General features: G+C 42.0%; 1 protein-coding gene across 8 annotated transcripts in view; it reads left to right on the forward strand.

Annotated features, from left to right (window-relative positions):
* Positions 1-14,576, forward strand: part of FMNL2 (formin like 2) — a 300,140-nt gene extending 285,564 nt beyond the window's left edge. For 2 of the 8 annotated variants that reach the window (XM_075317215.1, XM_075317220.1), the window contains 4 exons: positions 784-882; positions 1,555-1,678; positions 7,230-7,323; positions 13,876-13,957. In XM_075317215.1, coding sequence (XP_075173330.1) covers positions 784-882; positions 1,555-1,678; positions 7,230-7,323; position 13,876 — 318 coding nt within the window. In that variant the 3' untranslated portion in view covers positions 13,877-13,957. Of the gene's footprint in view, positions 1-783; positions 883-1,554; positions 1,679-4,612; positions 4,751-7,229; positions 7,324-13,875 lie in introns of all 8 variants that reach the window. The other 6 variants (XM_075317216.1, XM_075317221.1, XM_075317213.1 and 3 more) reach the window with 4 other exon arrangements.
* Positions 14,577-19,268: the final 4,692 nt, after the last annotated feature.

The raw sequence follows: 19,268 nt of genomic DNA on the forward strand, positions 1-19,268 counted from the left end.
CCTCTATCTATCTATCCCTCTATCTATCTATCTATCTATCTATCTATCTATCTATCTATCTCTCTATCTATCCCTCTATCTATCTATCCCTCTATCTATCTCTCTATCTATCTATCCCTCTATCTATCTATCTATCTATCTATCTATCTATCTATCTATCCCTGTCTGTCTGTCTGTCTATCTGTCTATCTATCTATCTATCTATCTATCTATCTATCTATCTATCTATCTATCTATCTATCTATCTATCTATCTATCTCTCTATCTATCCCTCTATCTATCCCTCTATCTATCTCTCTATCTATCTATCCCTCTATCTATCTATCTATCTATCTATCTATCTATCTATCTATCTATCTATCTATCTATCTATCTCTCTATCTATCCCTCTATCTATCTATCCCTCTATCTATCTATCCCTCTATCTATCTATCCCTCTATCTATCTCTCTATCTATCTATCCCTCTATCTATCTATCTATCTATCTATCTATCTATCTATCCCTGTCTGTCTGTCTGTCTATCTGTCTATCTATCTATCTATCTATCTATCTCTCTATCTATCTATCTCTCTATTTATCTATCCATCTGTCTATCTGCTATATTTATCTAGCTATCTATTATCTATCTCTCTCCTTCTATCATAATCTCTAGTACTAAATTCCAGATTACTAAAAATCAGTCATAACTTATATAGATTTTTCCTGTTGATGCAGGTATATTGATGATTACACTTTTTCTGTACTTTCCATAATACATTTTATTTGTGTTATTTGCCTCGTAGTTGGCCGATGAGGAGAATGAGCATAGGAAAAAACAGGAGCAGGCCCTCATGGAGAAGCTTCTGGAGCAGGAGGCCATGATGGACCAGCAGGACCAAAAGGTTCTCTGTAGACCTCTGACTGTACAGATGTGTGGAAGAGACAAGATACTAAGCCTAATTGTTGTTTTTGTCCTATTTATCAATTACAGCACAGCCTTCATTTTTCCAGAGCCTTTTAGTTGATTAAATCAGCGCTCTGATTGGTTGATATGTGGATTAGATTCACAGAAACCCAAAGCAAACTTCTGTTGATGGATTTGTTCTTTTCAATATGAGATAGCTGCACCTTGGTCCTGACATAGGAGAGATCTTTGTGTCCGGCACATGACCGGTGATGCTTATGGCAAATAACAAGCTGATGCTTAAGGCAAATAACGGGGGCCAGCTTATCTACTTAATGAGCAGTGAGCCAGCCCCTTCACTCACAGCACTGGTGATGTGCCAACACAGAAAACCAGTGTTCTTGACACAGGACAGATCTTTCTATGTTCAGCACATGACCGGCGATGTGCTGCAGCTGATGCTTAAGGCAAATAATGGAGGCCAGCTTATCTACTTAATGAGCAGTGAGCCAGCCCCTTCACTCACAGTACTGGTGACGTGCCGTAATCATACCTGTATATGATATGCAGCATATATATACTCTCATCACCCACAGACCGATCCCTTGTATACACACATGTATGTATATACACACGCCTATAATGACATATACATGTCCCTTTCTTACAGTCCCCTTCACATAAATCTAAGAGGCAGCAGCAGGAGCTGATAGCGGAGCTGAGGAGGAGGCAAGTTAAAGATAACAGACATGTGTATGAGGGCAAGGACGGAGCCATTGAAGACATCATCACAGGTAAGAGGACTGGCCCTAGGGTTATAGACACGTGGAAATATTGTATAAAACCATTGAAATCATATATGTTGACTAATGACATAGCGCTTATTAAAGTCGATCATTTACCAGATCTTATACTGCAAACTGCATATATTATTGGATCTCTTAGACCTGTTAGGCCGGTGTACTTACTATTAACATTCATTTCAAAATAACATTCATAAAGTCTTTTTTGAAAATTTCCCCTAATATTATAATTTGTATGAGTCCTGCTCATGTTAGGTTGTACAGCCGTTCTGACAAGGATTTCTTTGTAAGTATGTACATCGGCCACATCAGGTCTAAGAGATTTAGTCAATAACGTATGCAATTTTTGCTGTGACATATGGTAGCACATTTGTTTAAAGGGGTAATCTGGCTCCTTTTAGTTCTGGGCAGTGATATGACGTCTACAGATACCTGTCTGGGTGGTGTTCATGAGCAGCAGGTATCGTGCACCTGTACTAGTCCCATAAACAGGACATGTGTGCGATCAGGCAGAGATCTGTAGATGTGACGCCACCAGCCCCCATCAGCTGTCAGTGCAGAAGGGTGATGTCCTGTGGAAGTGAATACACCAACACCACTACATTAATTGACTATAGGACTGTCCGAGATACAAAAAAGCAAATTGAATAACTAGGTCCATAATAATCATATAGTATACAACATGGAGTTTCACCATTAACATCAGAACAACCTACAAAGAAGCTCCATAATCATCAACCATAGAATCCTACTCAGATTAAATACCAAACAATGTTTTCTTTATAGAAATCTATGGAAATTTATTCAGATACAATTTTATAAAAAGTTTTGCAGGGACATAAGAAAGTGCAACACAAAGTACAGAGATGTGTTTAAAAACATATACAGAGCTGATCAGGGAGGTGTGTCAGTTCAGACCAAGCTGGAAAATATGCATAACATGGCCCACAGAAACAGCATGACTAAAGTGCATTAGTATATCAATTGCTGTAATACAATACTCACCCTCCCCCGGTCCAGCGCTGATTTTCTGCCACTGCTCAGGTCTCCGTGTTTAGGCTGCAGTAGTAACATCACGTCGATAGCGCGCATCATTGCTGCAGCGGTAATGTCACGTCGATAGCGCGCATCATTGCTGCAGCGGTAATGTCACGTCGATAGCGCGCATCATTGCTGCAGCGGTAATGTCACGTCGATAGAGCGCATCATTGCTGCAGCGGTAATGTCACATCGATAGAGCGCATCATTGCTGCAGTGGTAATGTCACATCGATAGAGCGCATCATTGCTGCAGCGGTAATGTCACGTCGATAGAGTGCATCATTGCTGCAGCCAATTGCTAAGCTTGGCGGCTTGTGCTGTTTATATTCGCAGAGTTGCTTGGTTCAGTGATTGGCTGCAGCGGTGATGTAAGCTGTCTACTTGACAGCACTGCTGCAGTCAAAAGACACCGAGCAGCTGCGGGGAGCCTGCACTTGGCCTGCGGAGGCTACATGTATATGAATGTGTTTAGGGTCCACCTTTCTTAGCCCCTTTAACAGCGATTAATTCTATAAATATCTCTTACATTCGTACCTGTTAACATTTAGCAGCTTTTTTTTAACACTAACTATTAAGCAAAGCTTATGAGAAGACATGATAGTCTGTGTGTGCGGCTCCCGCAGGCGGAGGTCCAGCGCAATGTATTTTTTTACATCTATCTATAAGTTTGCATATTATGTGAATGGATTTGTCCAGTCTCTTACTTAGCAAAAACTTTATATAATTATTTAATAAAAAAAGTTCTGCAATTTTTCTAATATGCTTTGTAAGTAAATTCATCATCATTCTCAAGATCTCCTCTTGTTGTCAGCGACCAGTAATATTCTTGTATCCAGTAGCAAAAACATAAGGCGTTACAATGTATCTGTGCAGGTAAGGCTCTGTTCACACTAAGATTAGTGCCTTCTTGTCAGGGCTTGCAGTATTTTCAGTGGCAGAAGTCGTGAAGAAGACTTAAAAAATACAGGAGCTCCGGCAAAACACAAAACATATCTGGAGTAGTTGGCTCTTTAAGTGGAAGCTGTGTTGATAGTGTGAACAGAGCTGAAGAGCTCAGGCTTTTTAGTTCACAGAGAATTGCGCAGACTAAATATAAGAAATGTACGAAACTCTCTCCTGTGACCAGTTCTGGGACTGTACAAGTTCCCAATCTTTAGGGCTGGGTTCACACAGAGTTTTTCATTTACATTTCGAAACATCTGAAATGTGTAATAAAAAAAGCCTTCTTCCGTTGACCGACAGCAAGAAAAGGTCTTATCGTTGTTGATGAAATGGAACACAAGGTGTATTAGATATCTATCCATAGGATATGACATAAATGTTCGAAATGCATATTTTCTGATCTTCTATAGAAGTGAATGGAGAAAAGCTGTGCATGTGCAGTCACCTCGTCATGAGATGAGTCCCAGTCCGGACAGTTTGATCTCCTGTGGATATGATAGAAACATTCTGCCTGCAGCCACCACTAGAGGGAGCTCACAGCATACTGTTTATCCATTGCATATAATAAAGCAGGCTCTTTAGCTCCCCCTAGTGGTGACTGCCGGATATACACTCTTTTTTTACTTTTGATTTTCACGAGACTGGACATAGCTGCTGTAGTTGCGTGTAACGACCTTGCATTGTGCTATTAACATTGCTGAAAAATGTTATCGCTTCGTCTTTTATTTTTTAAGTGTTGCCAAAACCTCTGAATGTTTTTTCCACTTGCTGTGATTAATCTCTCCAGCCTGACCTGTGAGAAGGGGCATTGTTTATATTGCATTGTATCTGTGCTGACTGTCCCCGATAACCTCAGCAGAGAACTAACCATGTACTAATGCGATAGTCCTTGGCTTCTTACTGTCTTCTTGTTTGTCTTCTCTGGCTATTATCTTCCATGCAGTGCTGAAGACTGTGCCCTTTACTGCCCGAACAGCTAAGCGTGGCTCACGGTTTTTCTGCGACCCCGTTCTCACTGAGGAATTCCATTACTAAAAATTATTCTCTTTCACACCTGATGCTCTTAAAAAAAAAGGTTGCTGTAGGTTTTCCTATATTTTTCCATGTTTAGACATCACCCCAGATGGAAGCAGAGCATCTCCATCATCTCATTGCATGCCAGTTACAAAACTCTTTGCATAATGGGGCTTTAAAGTGAATGACCATGCCTAAAGGACGTTTTTAAAACTTTTTAATAGTGGTTGGAGCAACATTTTTTGTGATACAGAGCTGCAAATGCATGAAAAAAAAGAAAATTCTGGCAGCCACCAGAGGGAGCTCATGAGCTTAGTGCAGACATTGACCTCAACAGCCAGCTCCCTCTAGTGGTGACTGCAGAAAAGTACAGTGCATTTTTTATAAACTTACTATCTTTTGTTTTATAGAACTTTGTCCACCATGGAAAGTTATGAAAATTTATTAGAGGATTTCTCTTCACTCATAAAAAAAAAAACTTGCATGGAAGTGGCTTCCAAACCCCTGATTTTCTGCAGAATGCACTAATTTGGAGTACAGATGATGGCAGTGAAACTCAGTGACACAACCCTCAGAGGAGGAGCCGTGCTGATCCATCACTGCCATCATCTGTACTCCCAATAAGTATGTTCTTATAGCAATACAGATAAGTGGGGAAAACAGGGGTTTGGAATCCCCTTACATTAATTCTTCTACAGCAATAAATACAAATCCCCTAATAAAGTGATTTGCAAAGTTCCACAACTATCCATACTGGACAAAATTATTTAAAAAAAAAAAAAAAAAATTATTTACTCTTTAACTTTTATGCCTATGCAGAGCATTTTGAATTCTGTGTCAGAAAAAAACCCGTAGCTCTGCCAGCTTAATGGGAAAATGATTCGATGCAAAATTTGGGGTCTACAAAAAAAATAAAAATCCAGTTTTGCTTTTGTGTTCTTGCTGCATTAATAAGCCCCATCGTGCAGCCCATCCGCTCTGCATGTGATGTTTATATTCCATCTTCATTACTACAGTATATAATGTCTGGTGGTAAATGGGAAGTGTTACATTGGGGGAGGAAGTATTTACTATTTTTTGACATTGTGCTTGTTGTAAAATGTAAAACTTTGTGGCATGTTACATATATTTTCTATGCTCAGTATGACACCTACAGCGGGCGGCCTACATCACCTTCTGAAGCGGTGGGGAGGAATGGTGGCAGTTAGCGGATGAGAAGGCGCTTCCTTCATATTCAATGTCAATCTGTTGGGAAGGGGTTAAAAATCAATACAATTTTGTACTCTGCGGGCCTGTAATAAAGCTCTGAATCAGGAACCAGGGACTCCGGGGAGTCATTATAGCCCTGCATACAAGATGGGGGTCCCAGCAGTCAAAACACAGCGGAAGGGTGATGGCGGCCGCCCGGCCTCGGTGTGGTTCAGGACCTGCAGACATGACTATTGTTCCTTACTTTTCTGCCATCTGTTTGCCGCTGTCTTTGACTTTCTGTATCTGACGTAACCCACAACTGCATGTGTATATCGTATCTGCATGAAGGAAATCTGCCCCCCCCGAGCACGAAATCTTCACCTCCTCCGACCTTTATATTCAGTTCCAAAACAATCCCTACATAAGATAGATGGACGACGGATAGGTCCATCTCTTCAGTCTTTGCTGTTTGTTTTGCTAAATTGACATCAAAATGATAACAATACTCAGTGATTGATGGTCAGGGCATGCTGGCACCTGTAGTGTGCAGAATACAGACTTGTATTGGAACTGAAAACCTATAAAACAGATGTTCAGGATTATAAGAGCACTGCCGCCCCCATCCATGGGTCCTTTTTGGTTATGCAGTTGAGTCCATTAAAGTGAATGGATCCGAGCTGCAATACCAGACACAACCTGCAGACAGATGTGGCGTGTTCTTCTAATTCTGCACATCCTCTTTAAGATTTGCATTCATTTCACTGATCATCGGTGACGGTTACCGTACATTGGCCGTCAGCCAGATGTGAGAGCTCTCTACACACGTACGCTCTTCAACTTAGCCTCCATCTTGTCTTTCTCGGTGTCTTGGGACAACTGTTCGTAATTTTTCTTTTCTTTTCATGTTAATTACTGTAAGTTTTCTCTCTGGAGCCAAACTTCAAAGCAGCTTGCATGAGAATCCTGAAAATAATGATAATAAATGCGCTAATGAAAGCTTTTAATGAGGTAACAGGGCAGCCATCTTGTCCACTAATAGAGCAGCCATCTTATCTACTAATAAGTCGGCCATCTTGTCCTTTAATAGGGCGGCCATCTTATCTACTAATAAGATGGCCATCTAGTCCTCTAATAGAGCAACCATCTTATCTACTAATAAGATGGCCATACTGTCCTCTAATAGGGCGGCCATCTTTCCACTGCCTTTCTCTGCTTAACTTCACCCCCTTTCTGCTTTCTTTCCGCGCCTAACACTTCTGAGGTACTGAATGATTCGCTCACATTCTCTGCCTTCCCCAGTCAGATATTATTTTTTTTTTATTTAACCACCATTTTGTGTTTTTCTCCTGTTTTAGCCTTAAAGAAGAATAATATCACTAAATTTCCAAATGTTCACTCGAGGGTAAGGATTTCTTCTAGCACACCGGTGGTGGAGGATACACAGAGCTGGCAAGCATCATTTTTTACTTGGCTTCCTCCTCTCTCTGTATGCCAGAGCAGTCATTTTCCATAATGGCACAACCCGATCCTGTCAGGTACACACAGTGGAGGCAGCCATTTTGTGGGCCATAACAACATTTCTGTCAGAGTGAAAATGAGGTGATAAGTCTCCCCACGACCGAAATTCTGCTCTAATTCATTTATACCCTTACTAATAAGAAAGGTTTAGGAAAATGGGCTAATAACCAAAGCTGAGAGCCGTATCCAACATGTTCTAGATCTGACTAAGTTACTCATTGTGAGCAAACCACCCTCAGCGTCCATTTTCCATTTTTTTTGCATTTTGCCGTTCCCTACCCTTCTTCTAAGAACCATAACTTTTTAATTTTTCCGTCGACATAGTCGTATGAGGGAATTTTTTTTTCAGGACGAGTTGTAGTTTTGATTGACACCATTTACAATACCACATAATGTACTAAAAAAAAGAGAAAAAGATTCCAAATGCGGTAAAATGGTGAAAAAACACAGTTACTCTATTTTTTTGTGCTTTGCTTCTAAGGCCTTCATTTTGCGGTAAAAATGACTTTGGAACATGATTCTCCACAAGTCAGTAAGATTATGGCAATACCAAAATTGTAGGGGGAGGCGTGGCCCACAGGATGTTTGAGGGCATGGCTCACAGGATCCTCAGGGGTGTGGCTCACAGGATCCTCAGGGGCGTGTCTTTAGGCTGCTCTGCATAATTAACTTGTGAGCCACACCCCATTATTAAAGAACAATTAGCACTAAATAAAAAGGCCCATATCTCTTGAACTGTGGAATGCAATGCACAAGGGAGTGGCGGAAATAAAATAAAAGCAAAAAATTGGCTATTTTTTGATCTAGTGACAGGTCCTCTCTCATATATAGTATAACACAGTTTTGCCATTTTCCACTGTCTCCAAAATCCTACGGGCAGGCCTCCAGGTAATAAAGGTCGCAACCCACTGTGTGTAGGTGACAGGTACCTGAAGTGAAGCTCCACGTTTGAGCACGTTGCCTGTATAGTTATGTCACATACGGCATCTTTGTGTATATCAGTATTGCCTCTTTTGCTGTTTTCACTTATAAGGTCTGTTCACACAGAGTTTTTTTACATGTATTTTTCAGGACTAAAAAACCACACTAAAAAAGGCTTCTAAGATGCATATAGATTTTGCTCAATTTTATAAAAGCAAGTACCTTTTTATGCCATTTTAATGCTTTTTTTTTTACACTGTTTTGTTGTAGTTTTTTTATGCAGTTTTTGACACTTTTTGATGTTTGTTATGTGGTTTTTGACGCTGATTTGATGTAGTTTAAGTGTTTTTTTGACACTTTTGTAGTTTTCATGCGGGTTTTAACAGTTTTCATGTAGTTTTTTATGCAGTTTTTGACACTGTTTTGATGTAGTTTTATATGCATTTTTTTTACACTGTTTTGATGTAGTTTTTGACAATGTTTTGATGTAGTTTTTGATGCGTCTTCCGTCACTGTATTGATGTCGTTTTTGATGCAGTTTTTGACACCGTATTGATGTAGATTTTATGCGGTTCTTTACACTGTTTTGATGTTTTTTTATGTGTTTTTTATATGTAGTTTTTGATGCGGTTTTTGACACTGTATTGATGTTGTTTTTGATGCGTCTTCCGACACTGTATTGATGTTGTTTTTTATGCGGTTTTTGACACTGTATTGATGTAGTTTTTGATGCGGTTTTTGACACTGTTTTGATGTTGGGTTTTTTTTTGTTTTTTTTTCCCCAACTGGATAACATGGGCAAGAGTAAAATATAAAAAAACAAAAAATAAAAAAACCAAAATGGGCGCTTTGCTGCGATTTTCATTTGGAAAATACACCAAAGAATTGACTAGCCTTTTTTCCCCCACAATCTGTTCTAAGCAGATATGAAGCTTTTTTTTATGTTGGTTTTGGGTTAAAATCTCCCTTAAAAACCCTTTTGGGTATATTCACACACCGTTTTTTTCTCTTTATTAATATGGCCACTGAATATTCTAAAAATATCCTCTAAAACCGCACGTAGTGTTCTTTAATTCTGGAAACAGTCATCAGTCAGCCTAAGCTGCCAAAGATAGATCTCATGCTGACCATTACTGTATGTATGTTACCGGTGAGCCTAAAAACCCGAAACCGCAACCTAATTATATGTGGTCATCCAAATAGTCTCTGCAACACATGAATATCTTACAGTGGAGGTAAGAGATCCGTCAACAGCAGCATACTGATGGTGTCCATGTAGCTATTGAATTGGAAATTAAACAGAATGAACGGCAATGAAGATATACTACAAAGAGGCCGGAGTGTACATATACCGACTATAGAAAATAGAGGCGCAGCGGCTTCACTTTATCGGGTCGCACTGGATCTCATGGTGATCAATTCTGAATAATCAATCCGTCTCTGACACACGATAGAAACTCTGACATCGTCCTTCGCAGCCGGTGTTAGATTATCACTTTAGTAGGATGTTTTCTTCTGATCTATTAAAGGGACACCATTGTGGAAAAGGAAAATAAGACTGGATTCACACATGGGATACCACTCTGAAACCCAACGTGGATTAGATCTTGCTGTTGACTATTTAGATATTTACCGATAGAATATCAATTATTTTAATTATTGTTCTAAGGCCACACATTGTGTATACCGTTTTGTGTACGCATCCCTTATGCAGATAAATGTGTCTTCATGGTTACAGGCTACATGTTGACCTTTGTAAGGTTGTCAGCATATTCTGTAATTATTTCAGTTTTTGGATCCATTTGGAAACTGCAATAACGGATCCGTTAACGGATCTATTGACTGATCTGTTAAAGGATGTGACAAATTGTGTCTTCCGTTAGGTTCAATCCTTTAGTCATCCGTTGTTTAAGATGGACGAAAAGTTCTGCTTGTTTTACTTTTTTTTAAGACATCCAAATACGGATGCCTAACGAATCGATTAAAGCATAATGGGACTCTATGGACAACGGATCCATTAGTAATGCATCTTTTCACTCAACAGTTAATGGATCCGTTAGCCATAAACTCCCATTATGTTTTAACGGATATGTTGCCATAAGTGCTAGATAGATTGAAATAGACTTGGAAAGATAAATAGCAGGCCACAGCCACCCCAGAAGTGGTGCAGCCATTAGATGTGCCAATCCTGGTGCTTCACCTCGGCTATTCCCGTTGCCGTAGTGCGGTGGTAACCAGGGTAATAAATGGGGTTGATGCCAGCTGTGAATTGTCAGCTGGCATCAATCCCTGGTATTAGTAATGGGTGGACATCTAGCAGACACCCCCATTACAAATCTAGTAGTTGAAAAATGAAAACTAAACTTTATTTTGGCAAACACCCCCCCCGACTACAGCATTTGTTCACCAATTTATTACAATTTTCTTTAAAAATAAGAAAAATTGTCCAACATAATCCATAGCGACATTCCCCAAAAGCAAGCCTGAAAGACATAAAAAGGAGAAATTTAGTAAAAGAAGAAAGACAAGAGACCCCTCATGTTGCCAACGTATGTAAAGTGCTATGGAATTAATAGCGCTATATAAATGAATAAAATTATTATTATTATTATTATTATTCACCAGTTTATTTCCCTGGCAAATCCCTAATCCACATCCAGCGTAATCCAATAAGGGGGGGTCCTGCAACAATCCCATACTCGCTGTCCCAGTCAATGAAGAAAACAATATTCTCTATTGGCTGGGAGAGCAGTGACTGCAGCCTCACACACTGCTGTGAGAAGCGCTGCAGCGAACTGAGATGACCTCGCAGCAGCCTATACACTTTTTTTCCCTAACTTTTATACTGTGCCAAATAAAAAAGAAAGGTGCAATAGTACCACCCTGGTGCCCTGCAGAGTAACAGTACCTCCCTTTTGTTCCCCCTTTGTAAAAGAATTTGCAAAAATACACACACATTGCAGTAGTGATGTCCTCCTTTGTGACCCACACAATGTAGAAATCTCCCTTTGTGACGCCTTGGCAATACTAAAATTGCTCTTTATGGCCCTATACAGTAGTAATGTCCATCTTTGTGCTCAAATAAAACAGTAATGGCCCCTCCCCCAGTGGTAACAATATGGTACACCATTTCTGCCTCCATACAGTAATAGCATCCACCTTTTATGCCTTGATACAGTTGGAAAATCTCAAACTAAGGCTCCATAAATTATAAATTAATGTATGGACCACATGGGGAATATTATTAATGTCCTCCATTGTAGAGTAATGGTATCCCCAACTCTGTACCCTGTGCAGAAATAATATCCACCAATTGGCCCTGCACATTAATTATGTGCCCATTTGCTACCATAAACTAATAATGAATGTTTCACATTCAGACTTATATCAAGCAATGATGTCACCCATCCTGTAATAATGTCCTCCACCCTGGCCCTTATGTTTAATAATGTCTTCTATCCTGGCCCTTTCCTGTAATAGTGTCCCGCCATCCTGTCCCCTTCCTGTAATAATGTCCCCCATCCTGTCCCCTTCCTGTAATAATGTCCCCCATCCTGGCCCCTTCCTGTAATAATGTCACCCATCCTGGCCCCTTCCTGTAATAATGTCCCCCATCCTGGCCCCTTCCTGTAATAATGTCACCCATCCTGTCCCCTTCCTGTAATAATGTCCCCCATCCTGGCCCCTTCCTGTAATAATGTCCCCCATCCTGGCCCCTTCCTGTAATAATGTCACCCATCCTGGCCCCTTCCTGTAATAATGTCCCCCATCCTGGCCCCTTCCTGTAATAATGTCACCCATCCTGTCCCCTTCCTGTAATAATGTCCCCCATCCTGGCCCCTTCCTGTAATAATGTCCCCCATCCTGGCCCCTTCCTGTAATAATGTCCTCCACCCTGGCCCTTATGTTTAATAATGTCTTCTATCCTGGCCCTTTCCTGTAATAGTGTCCCGCCATCCTGTCCCCTTCCTGTAATAATGTCCCCCATCCTGTCCCCTTCCTGTAATAATGTCCCCCATCCTGGCCCCTTCCTGTAATAATGTCACCCATCCTGTCCCCTTCCTGTAATAATGTCACCCATCCTGTCCCCTTCCTGTAATAATATCCCCCTTCTTGGAATACTTGGTTAAATAATGTCCCCCATCCTTGTATAATGTCCCCTGTCCTGATGCTCTGTTATAATATAATAATAAAAAAAAGTAAGCTGCTGGCCTCTGACAGGTCAATGAACTGTACAGCAATTGTGGGGCAGGGAGCCGATGTTCCACAATACGTTTCATCTGAATGTGCATCTAAGGAAGCACGTGCAGCTGAAAATGTCATTGGCGTCACACCCTGCCTGCACAGGTCTGGTCTAGGTTGCAGCCTCTTCCACTGTGATCGCCATACCTCTAGCAGTTAGGAGTTCTGTTGTGCTGATAAAGAGCTGCAAAACCTCACTTTAGGCCCATTTCATATGTCCATGAAAAACAGACGTTCTTCACTGACGTGTAAAATATGCACATGTCCCTCCGTGTTCCGTGATTCACGGCACACGTGGGTTGTCTTTGTGCAATCCGGGCTCCGTTCTCCATGATTGCACTTACAAATCAACTCACCTGTGCCCGCTCCCCGTGGTGCTGAATGCTCCCGCCATGCAGCATCCGGTCGGCGCTGACCCCTGCAGCAGCTGCTTCCGGGTCGGCTGTGTCGTGCATATGCACGATAGTAATCAGCCAGCTCAGAAGCAGCAGGCTGCACAGAGCGCCACTGGAGAAAGTGAGTATAAAATGTTTTTTATATATTATATGCATGTTTTTTTTCTGGCACGTGTTTCACGGCTGACACACGGATCACACCATAGTGTGGTCCGTGGGACATGTCTCCATGCGGCAATCATGGACAAGCGTGTACGCCGCACGGAGACACGGTCAGTGAAAAATCACTGATGTGTGCGCAAACCCATTGATTATAATGAGTCTGCGTATGTCAGTGATTCTGGTACGTATAAAGAAAAGCACAAACGTACCAGAATCACTGACGTGTGAAACAGGCCTTAGACATAAAGTTAAAAGATTAAATGCTGGATTCCTGCAACCACCACTAGAGGGAGCTAACTGTATGCGTTAATATTACCTGCTCAGTAACAAATATTATGCACACATCTCCCTCTAGTGGTGGCTGCAGGTAAGGCAGTAAATGGAACTTCAACTTCTGTACAGATTTTTGAATATGATTAGTTCTTACCAGAAAAAGAAAACATAAATGTAATCAGTGGTGTCCTTTTAATATATCATTTAGGACTTGTATATTAAAACACCCCTCTTCTCTGCAACTTGCATTACTCTCAATAAATAAGGAGCGAGATGTACGTTCCAAGAGGCAGAAACTCTTTTTCCCTTTTCCTTACTCCTTCTCATCCACCTTTACTTTGATAAACGGGGGGAGAATCATTTACAGTCTAAATTTCCTTTCTCCTCTACAAGCTGCTTTGATTGGCTGCCGGATTTCTTCTCTATTTTACCTACATAGCATAAACCCCCCCCCAAAAAAAACGACCCTAACACTCCTCTCTCGTTGCAGATCTTAGAAGCCAGCCGTACAGAAGAGCCGACGCGGTGAGGAGAAGCGTAAGGAGGCGCTTCGACGACCAGAACCTGCGCTCTGTCAATGGTGCTGACTTACCAGTATGAACTGGGGGACCGCTTCTCGTTAACCAGCGGGTGTGTGCGTTTACTATGTAGCGAGAGGACCACTATCCTTTCGCGGGACGCACATCACCACCGCCGCCGCCACTTTGACTGCACCTTCATTGAACTGCAAAGGGCTCAAACTGATTAAAGGACTGCAACCGGGATGATGCCGTGAGCCGGGACCTCCCCCCCCACCCCCCCGCTCCGCACCGGGACCCCCCGCTCCCTGCAGATACATGTATATATGTACATTGTCCAATTGTAGCTAACAAGTGCCTAAATTCGACGTACCTGCTCAATCGAGTCCGAGCAATACAACTCGATGTGACCCGGTATCTTTTACACCAATACGTTACTCAGTATTTTTAACCAAAATGTAAAATACGTCATTTTTTTTTTTTTTTGTTATATACGACTTCGACTTGAACGAATGGCCGCCGTCGTATTCACAACGGTTTGTAAATAAAGCCGCCATTACGGCCTGTGCGGTGTGGAACGTGCATGGCGCCGTTCGGCGCTTCACGTTGCACTTAAAGGTCAATACAATTCAAGGGCTGATGTAAGTGAAGGACCTAAAAAAAAAAAAGAGAATACTGCACCTTTAAGAAACGTAGAGGATAGTGTTGTAATACTTTTATTTTTGGTTTTATTTGATACAACATTACGTCTGGAGCGTGTAGCATTTCAAATGATTTTTTTTTGGGGGGGGGGGGGAATTATTTGCTATCACCAATTAAATAGACAGTATTAGGCTTCAGTAGGGGACGTCTATACCTGGAGGAGTCCTCCGCTGGGGTCTCATAACTAAGCAACAAGCAAAGTGAGGCCTCCGGGTACAGACCATGGGACTGCATGTGATTTTGGAACTAGAACTCCCAGCATGCTGAAGAATGCGATACGGCCTGAATTTGAAGAAATGATCCACCATTATTTATTTTTTTTCTATTTCAGTTTAAATCTATGGGAAAAAAAAAACCTGGCGTGAACCCTTAAGACATAAAATAAGGGGGGGGGGGGCACAAACCCCTATTTTAGGTCTTAAGAGTTTGCCCAAAGACCATGCGTGGTGGCACTTGCGGACCCTATGGCTACATAATCCTGGCGCCCGGTGATAAAGTCTGGGGCGTCACAACATCCGTGACTCCATGCGCCTGAGACGAGCTTAGTCATGAGGTATTGCATTAAAATACTGTGACACCAGCCTTTAAAGGGTTAATCTCAACTTCTCAAATGGGTAAAATTACCAAGTGCTTCTAAAAACGAGCACCTTTGTCATTCACTTGTTATGAAAGATTCTCCAAAACAGAAAAATTTCTAATATTATTGACTGCTCGTTGCCTTCAGAGGTGGCCGGTTTCCAAGGCAAGGAGAACAGCTGTTTTCTGTAGAGTTTGTAAGCGCTGCTCTAAAGGTGGTTGGGATCTGTAGACCTGACCAGCTCCAATGCTTCTCCAGTGCTGCAGAAACAGAAAATGAACTTTTAGCATTGGGAAGCGCTCAGTTCAGATGGGACACACAACCGGATCCAAACTGTTAATCAGCGCCTCTGCGCAAGGAGCACGTCAGGAGGCAGCGAGCATGAGATAACACTCTATCAAGGGGTTTTCCATTGTTACTTTGGTACAAAAACAGCACCACACCTTCCCACAGGCTGCATATGGTATATTATATATATATTTATTTATTCATTTATATAGCGCTATTAATTCCACAGCGCTTTACATACAATTGCAACACTGTCCCCATTGGAGCTCACAATCCAAGTTCCCTATCAATATGTTTTTGGATCTACTTTAATGGAGTGGAGCTGGACTACCAAACCCAACACTTGGCCAGGTGTGGTGCTGTGTTTGGAGGAAAGCGTTTCTCTTAGGCTACTTTCACACATCAGGTTTTTTCCATCAGGCACAATCCGGGAAAAAACGGGTAAAACGGATCCGGTACCGCATCCGTTTTATCCCCATAGATTTGCATTGTTACCGGATTGTGCCTGATGGCTTTGCATTGCATCCGTTTTTTTCCGGATGCGGCAAAATTAATTAAAGCGGCGGCCGGAAGCAACGTATCTTGTAACGGTTTTTTGTCCGGCAAAAAAAACCTGCATCATTTTTCAATGCATGCCTATGGACGCTGGATGCGGTTTCTTCCACTGCACATGCTCAGTAGCGTGCCGCAACCGGATAAAAACCGGACGGGCCGCATGTAAAAGCTTATGCAAAGGATGTGGTTTTTTTGCCGCATCCGTTGCATAGGTTTCACAGCCGGATTGAGCCGCACTGCTAAAACCGGATGTGTGAAAGTAGCCTTATCCAAGACAAACCCCAAAGGAATGCATCATTGGTAAACAACTGTCTAAAACAAGTTTTAAACTTTCATTCTATTTTAAAAACATGCAAAGTTTTCATATTTACCACAGAGCTGTGTAATACGCTGTCACTGCCTGCTTTGTAGCAATCACTTTCCAGTAGTCATTGCATTATCATCACAGACAGGATTATAATGACCGGTATAGGTAATATGGGATGTAACATTAAAAATAGGTGATATCAGTCATTGCTGAGGAGGAGGTGAGCTGTGATAATACCGCTATATAAAAATTATATAAAGATAGGATCCACTATTCACAATAGGTGATGTCACAACTCACCACCTCCTCCTCTACAATAACTGATAGGATCCACCATTCACAATAGATGTCACAGCTCACCTCCTCCTTCTGTACAATGACATAACACATATGTACAATAAACAAAGGATCCATCATTCACAAGTGATATTACAGTACTCCACCTCCTGCAAAATGATAACCTCTATATACAGTAGATAAAAGGATCCACCACTCACAATAGGTGATGTCACAGCTCACCTCCTCCTGTAAGTAATATAATAATAATATTTATTCATTTATATAGTGCTATTAATTCCATAGTACTTTACATACATTGGCAACACTGTCCCCATTGGGGCTCACAATCTAAATTCCCTATTAGCATGTTTTTGGAGTGTGGGAGGAAACCGGAGAACCCGGAGGAAACCCATGCAAAGACAGCGAGAACATACAAACTCCTTGCAGATGTTGTCCTTAGTGTGACTAGAACCCAGGACCCCAGCTCTGCAAGACTGCAGTGCTAACCACTGAGCCACCTGTGCCGCCCAAGTGATTGATAACAACGCTATATAAAGTAGACAACAGGATCCACCATTCACAATAGGTGATGTCACAGCTCACATCCTTCTGTACAATGACTGATAACTCTATATAAAGTAGATAACTCTATACACAGTAGATAACAGAATCCACCACTCACAATACGTGATGTCACAGCTCACATCCTTCTGTACAATGACTGATAACTCTATATAAAGTAGATAACTCTATACACAGTAGATAACAGAATCCACCACTCACAATACGTGATGTCACAGCTCACATCCTTCTGTACAATGACTGATAACACCTATATGTACAATAAAGGATCCATCATTCACAAGTGATATCACAGCATTCTACCTCCTCCTCCTGCAAAATAACCTCTAAATACAGTAAAGAATCCACCACTCACAAAAGGCAATGCCACAGATCACCTCCTCCCCCTTCCTGCACAAATCATGCCTACAACCATTTCCTTCAGTGAGTTAGACCCAGACTACACATTCTCATATTCTTCTGCTGTGAAGAATCCCTCTTCTGCTGTCAACAGCGGCTCCAGCAAAATAAAAATGTACAATTGAAAACATCCAAAAAGTTGAGATTTCTCTTTAAAGGTCAATACAAGATTTTATTTTTTTTTTTTTTTTTACTGCGCAACATCGTTTTATTGCCTGTAACTGATATGGCAGCAGAAGTACGGACAAGAGTGTTCCTTCCGGCCCATTCAGACGTCAGGTTTTGACAGATAGACCATTATAGATATGAGGGCTATGGGGCAGTTCACACTTGATTCCCCCCCCCCCCCCCTCCCCCTCGGACAGTGATTCGCACAAAAGTACGGAAACAGAGATATTGATCCAATTCTCTCAAAATTTCCAATGCAAGTCAATGGGTCAGTGACAAATATTGGACAGTCAGATGCCATTCATGTTTTGTCAGCTTGTATCCTGTTTTTTAGGAGAAGCTTGAGAAACCTCTGGAGGAATTGGACCTGCACAAGATTTATTTATTTTTAATGGCTGAATGTATTAAAAGGGGTTGTCCATTACTTTTACATGGATGTCCATAGAAACGGTCATCAATGAATGTCTAAGTGACCCAGGTCCGACACCCCGCATCCCTACCAATCAGCTCCTCTTAAGCGGGCTTTACACGCTACGATATCACTAGCAATATAGAGCGTGTAAGCACCCGCCCCCGTCGTGCATGCGATATCGTGTGATCGCTGCTGCAGCGAACATTATCGCTACAGCAGCGTCACACGCACTTACCTGGTCGTCGTCGTCGCTGTGACTGCCGAACAATCCCTCCCTCAAGGGGGAGGGACGTTCGGCATCACCGCGACGTCACTAAGCAGCCAGCCAATCAAAGCGGAGGGGTCGGAGATGAGTGGGACGTAACATCCCGCCCACCTTTTTCCTTCCTCATTGCAGCCGGTGGCAGGTAAGGAGACGTTCCTTGTTCCTGCGGTGTCACACACAGCGATGTGTGCTGCCGCAGGAACGACAAACAACATTGATAATCAACCATTACCGATTTTTGGTTTTGGGACGACCTCTCCATGGTGAACGATTTTCACCATTTTTGAGGTCGCTGGTGTCACACGCTGCGATATCGTTAATGACGCCGGATGTGCGTCACTAACAACGTGACCCCGACGATAAAACATTAACTATATCGTAGCGTGTAAAGCCCCCTTTAGTGCTGGCGGCAGCAGCAGCAGGAAATGCTCCGTTCCGGAGCTGCCCTATCTTCTGATAGTGGCCACGGCCTGGTTCTGCACATCCTCCTCCCCTTCAAATCAAACCCCGGCCACTATCAGAAGACGGGGCAGCTCCTGAACGGAGTATTCCTGGCCATCAGCACCAAAACAGCTGATTAGCGAGGGTGCTAGGTGTCGGATCCTGGCCAATCCGACATTGATGACCTATCCTAAGGATAGGCAAGCAACGTTTAAAAAAATGGACAACCTCTTAACACTAGAAGTCCCAGGAATTTCGAGCTCCATAGGGTTTCAATGGTAGAAATGTTAAATGACCCCTCTCGGGGACTTCTAGTGTTAAATCACTAAGTTTCATGTTCCTTTATTCCGCGAACCAGGACCGTATAATTTCCACTGACTCCCATTTCTT

The sequence above is a fragment of the Anomaloglossus baeobatrachus genome, chromosome 7, assembly GCF_048569485.1.
Source record: "Anomaloglossus baeobatrachus isolate aAnoBae1 chromosome 7, aAnoBae1.hap1, whole genome shotgun sequence".
Classification (NCBI taxonomy): domain Eukaryota; kingdom Metazoa; phylum Chordata; class Amphibia; order Anura; family Aromobatidae; genus Anomaloglossus; species Anomaloglossus baeobatrachus.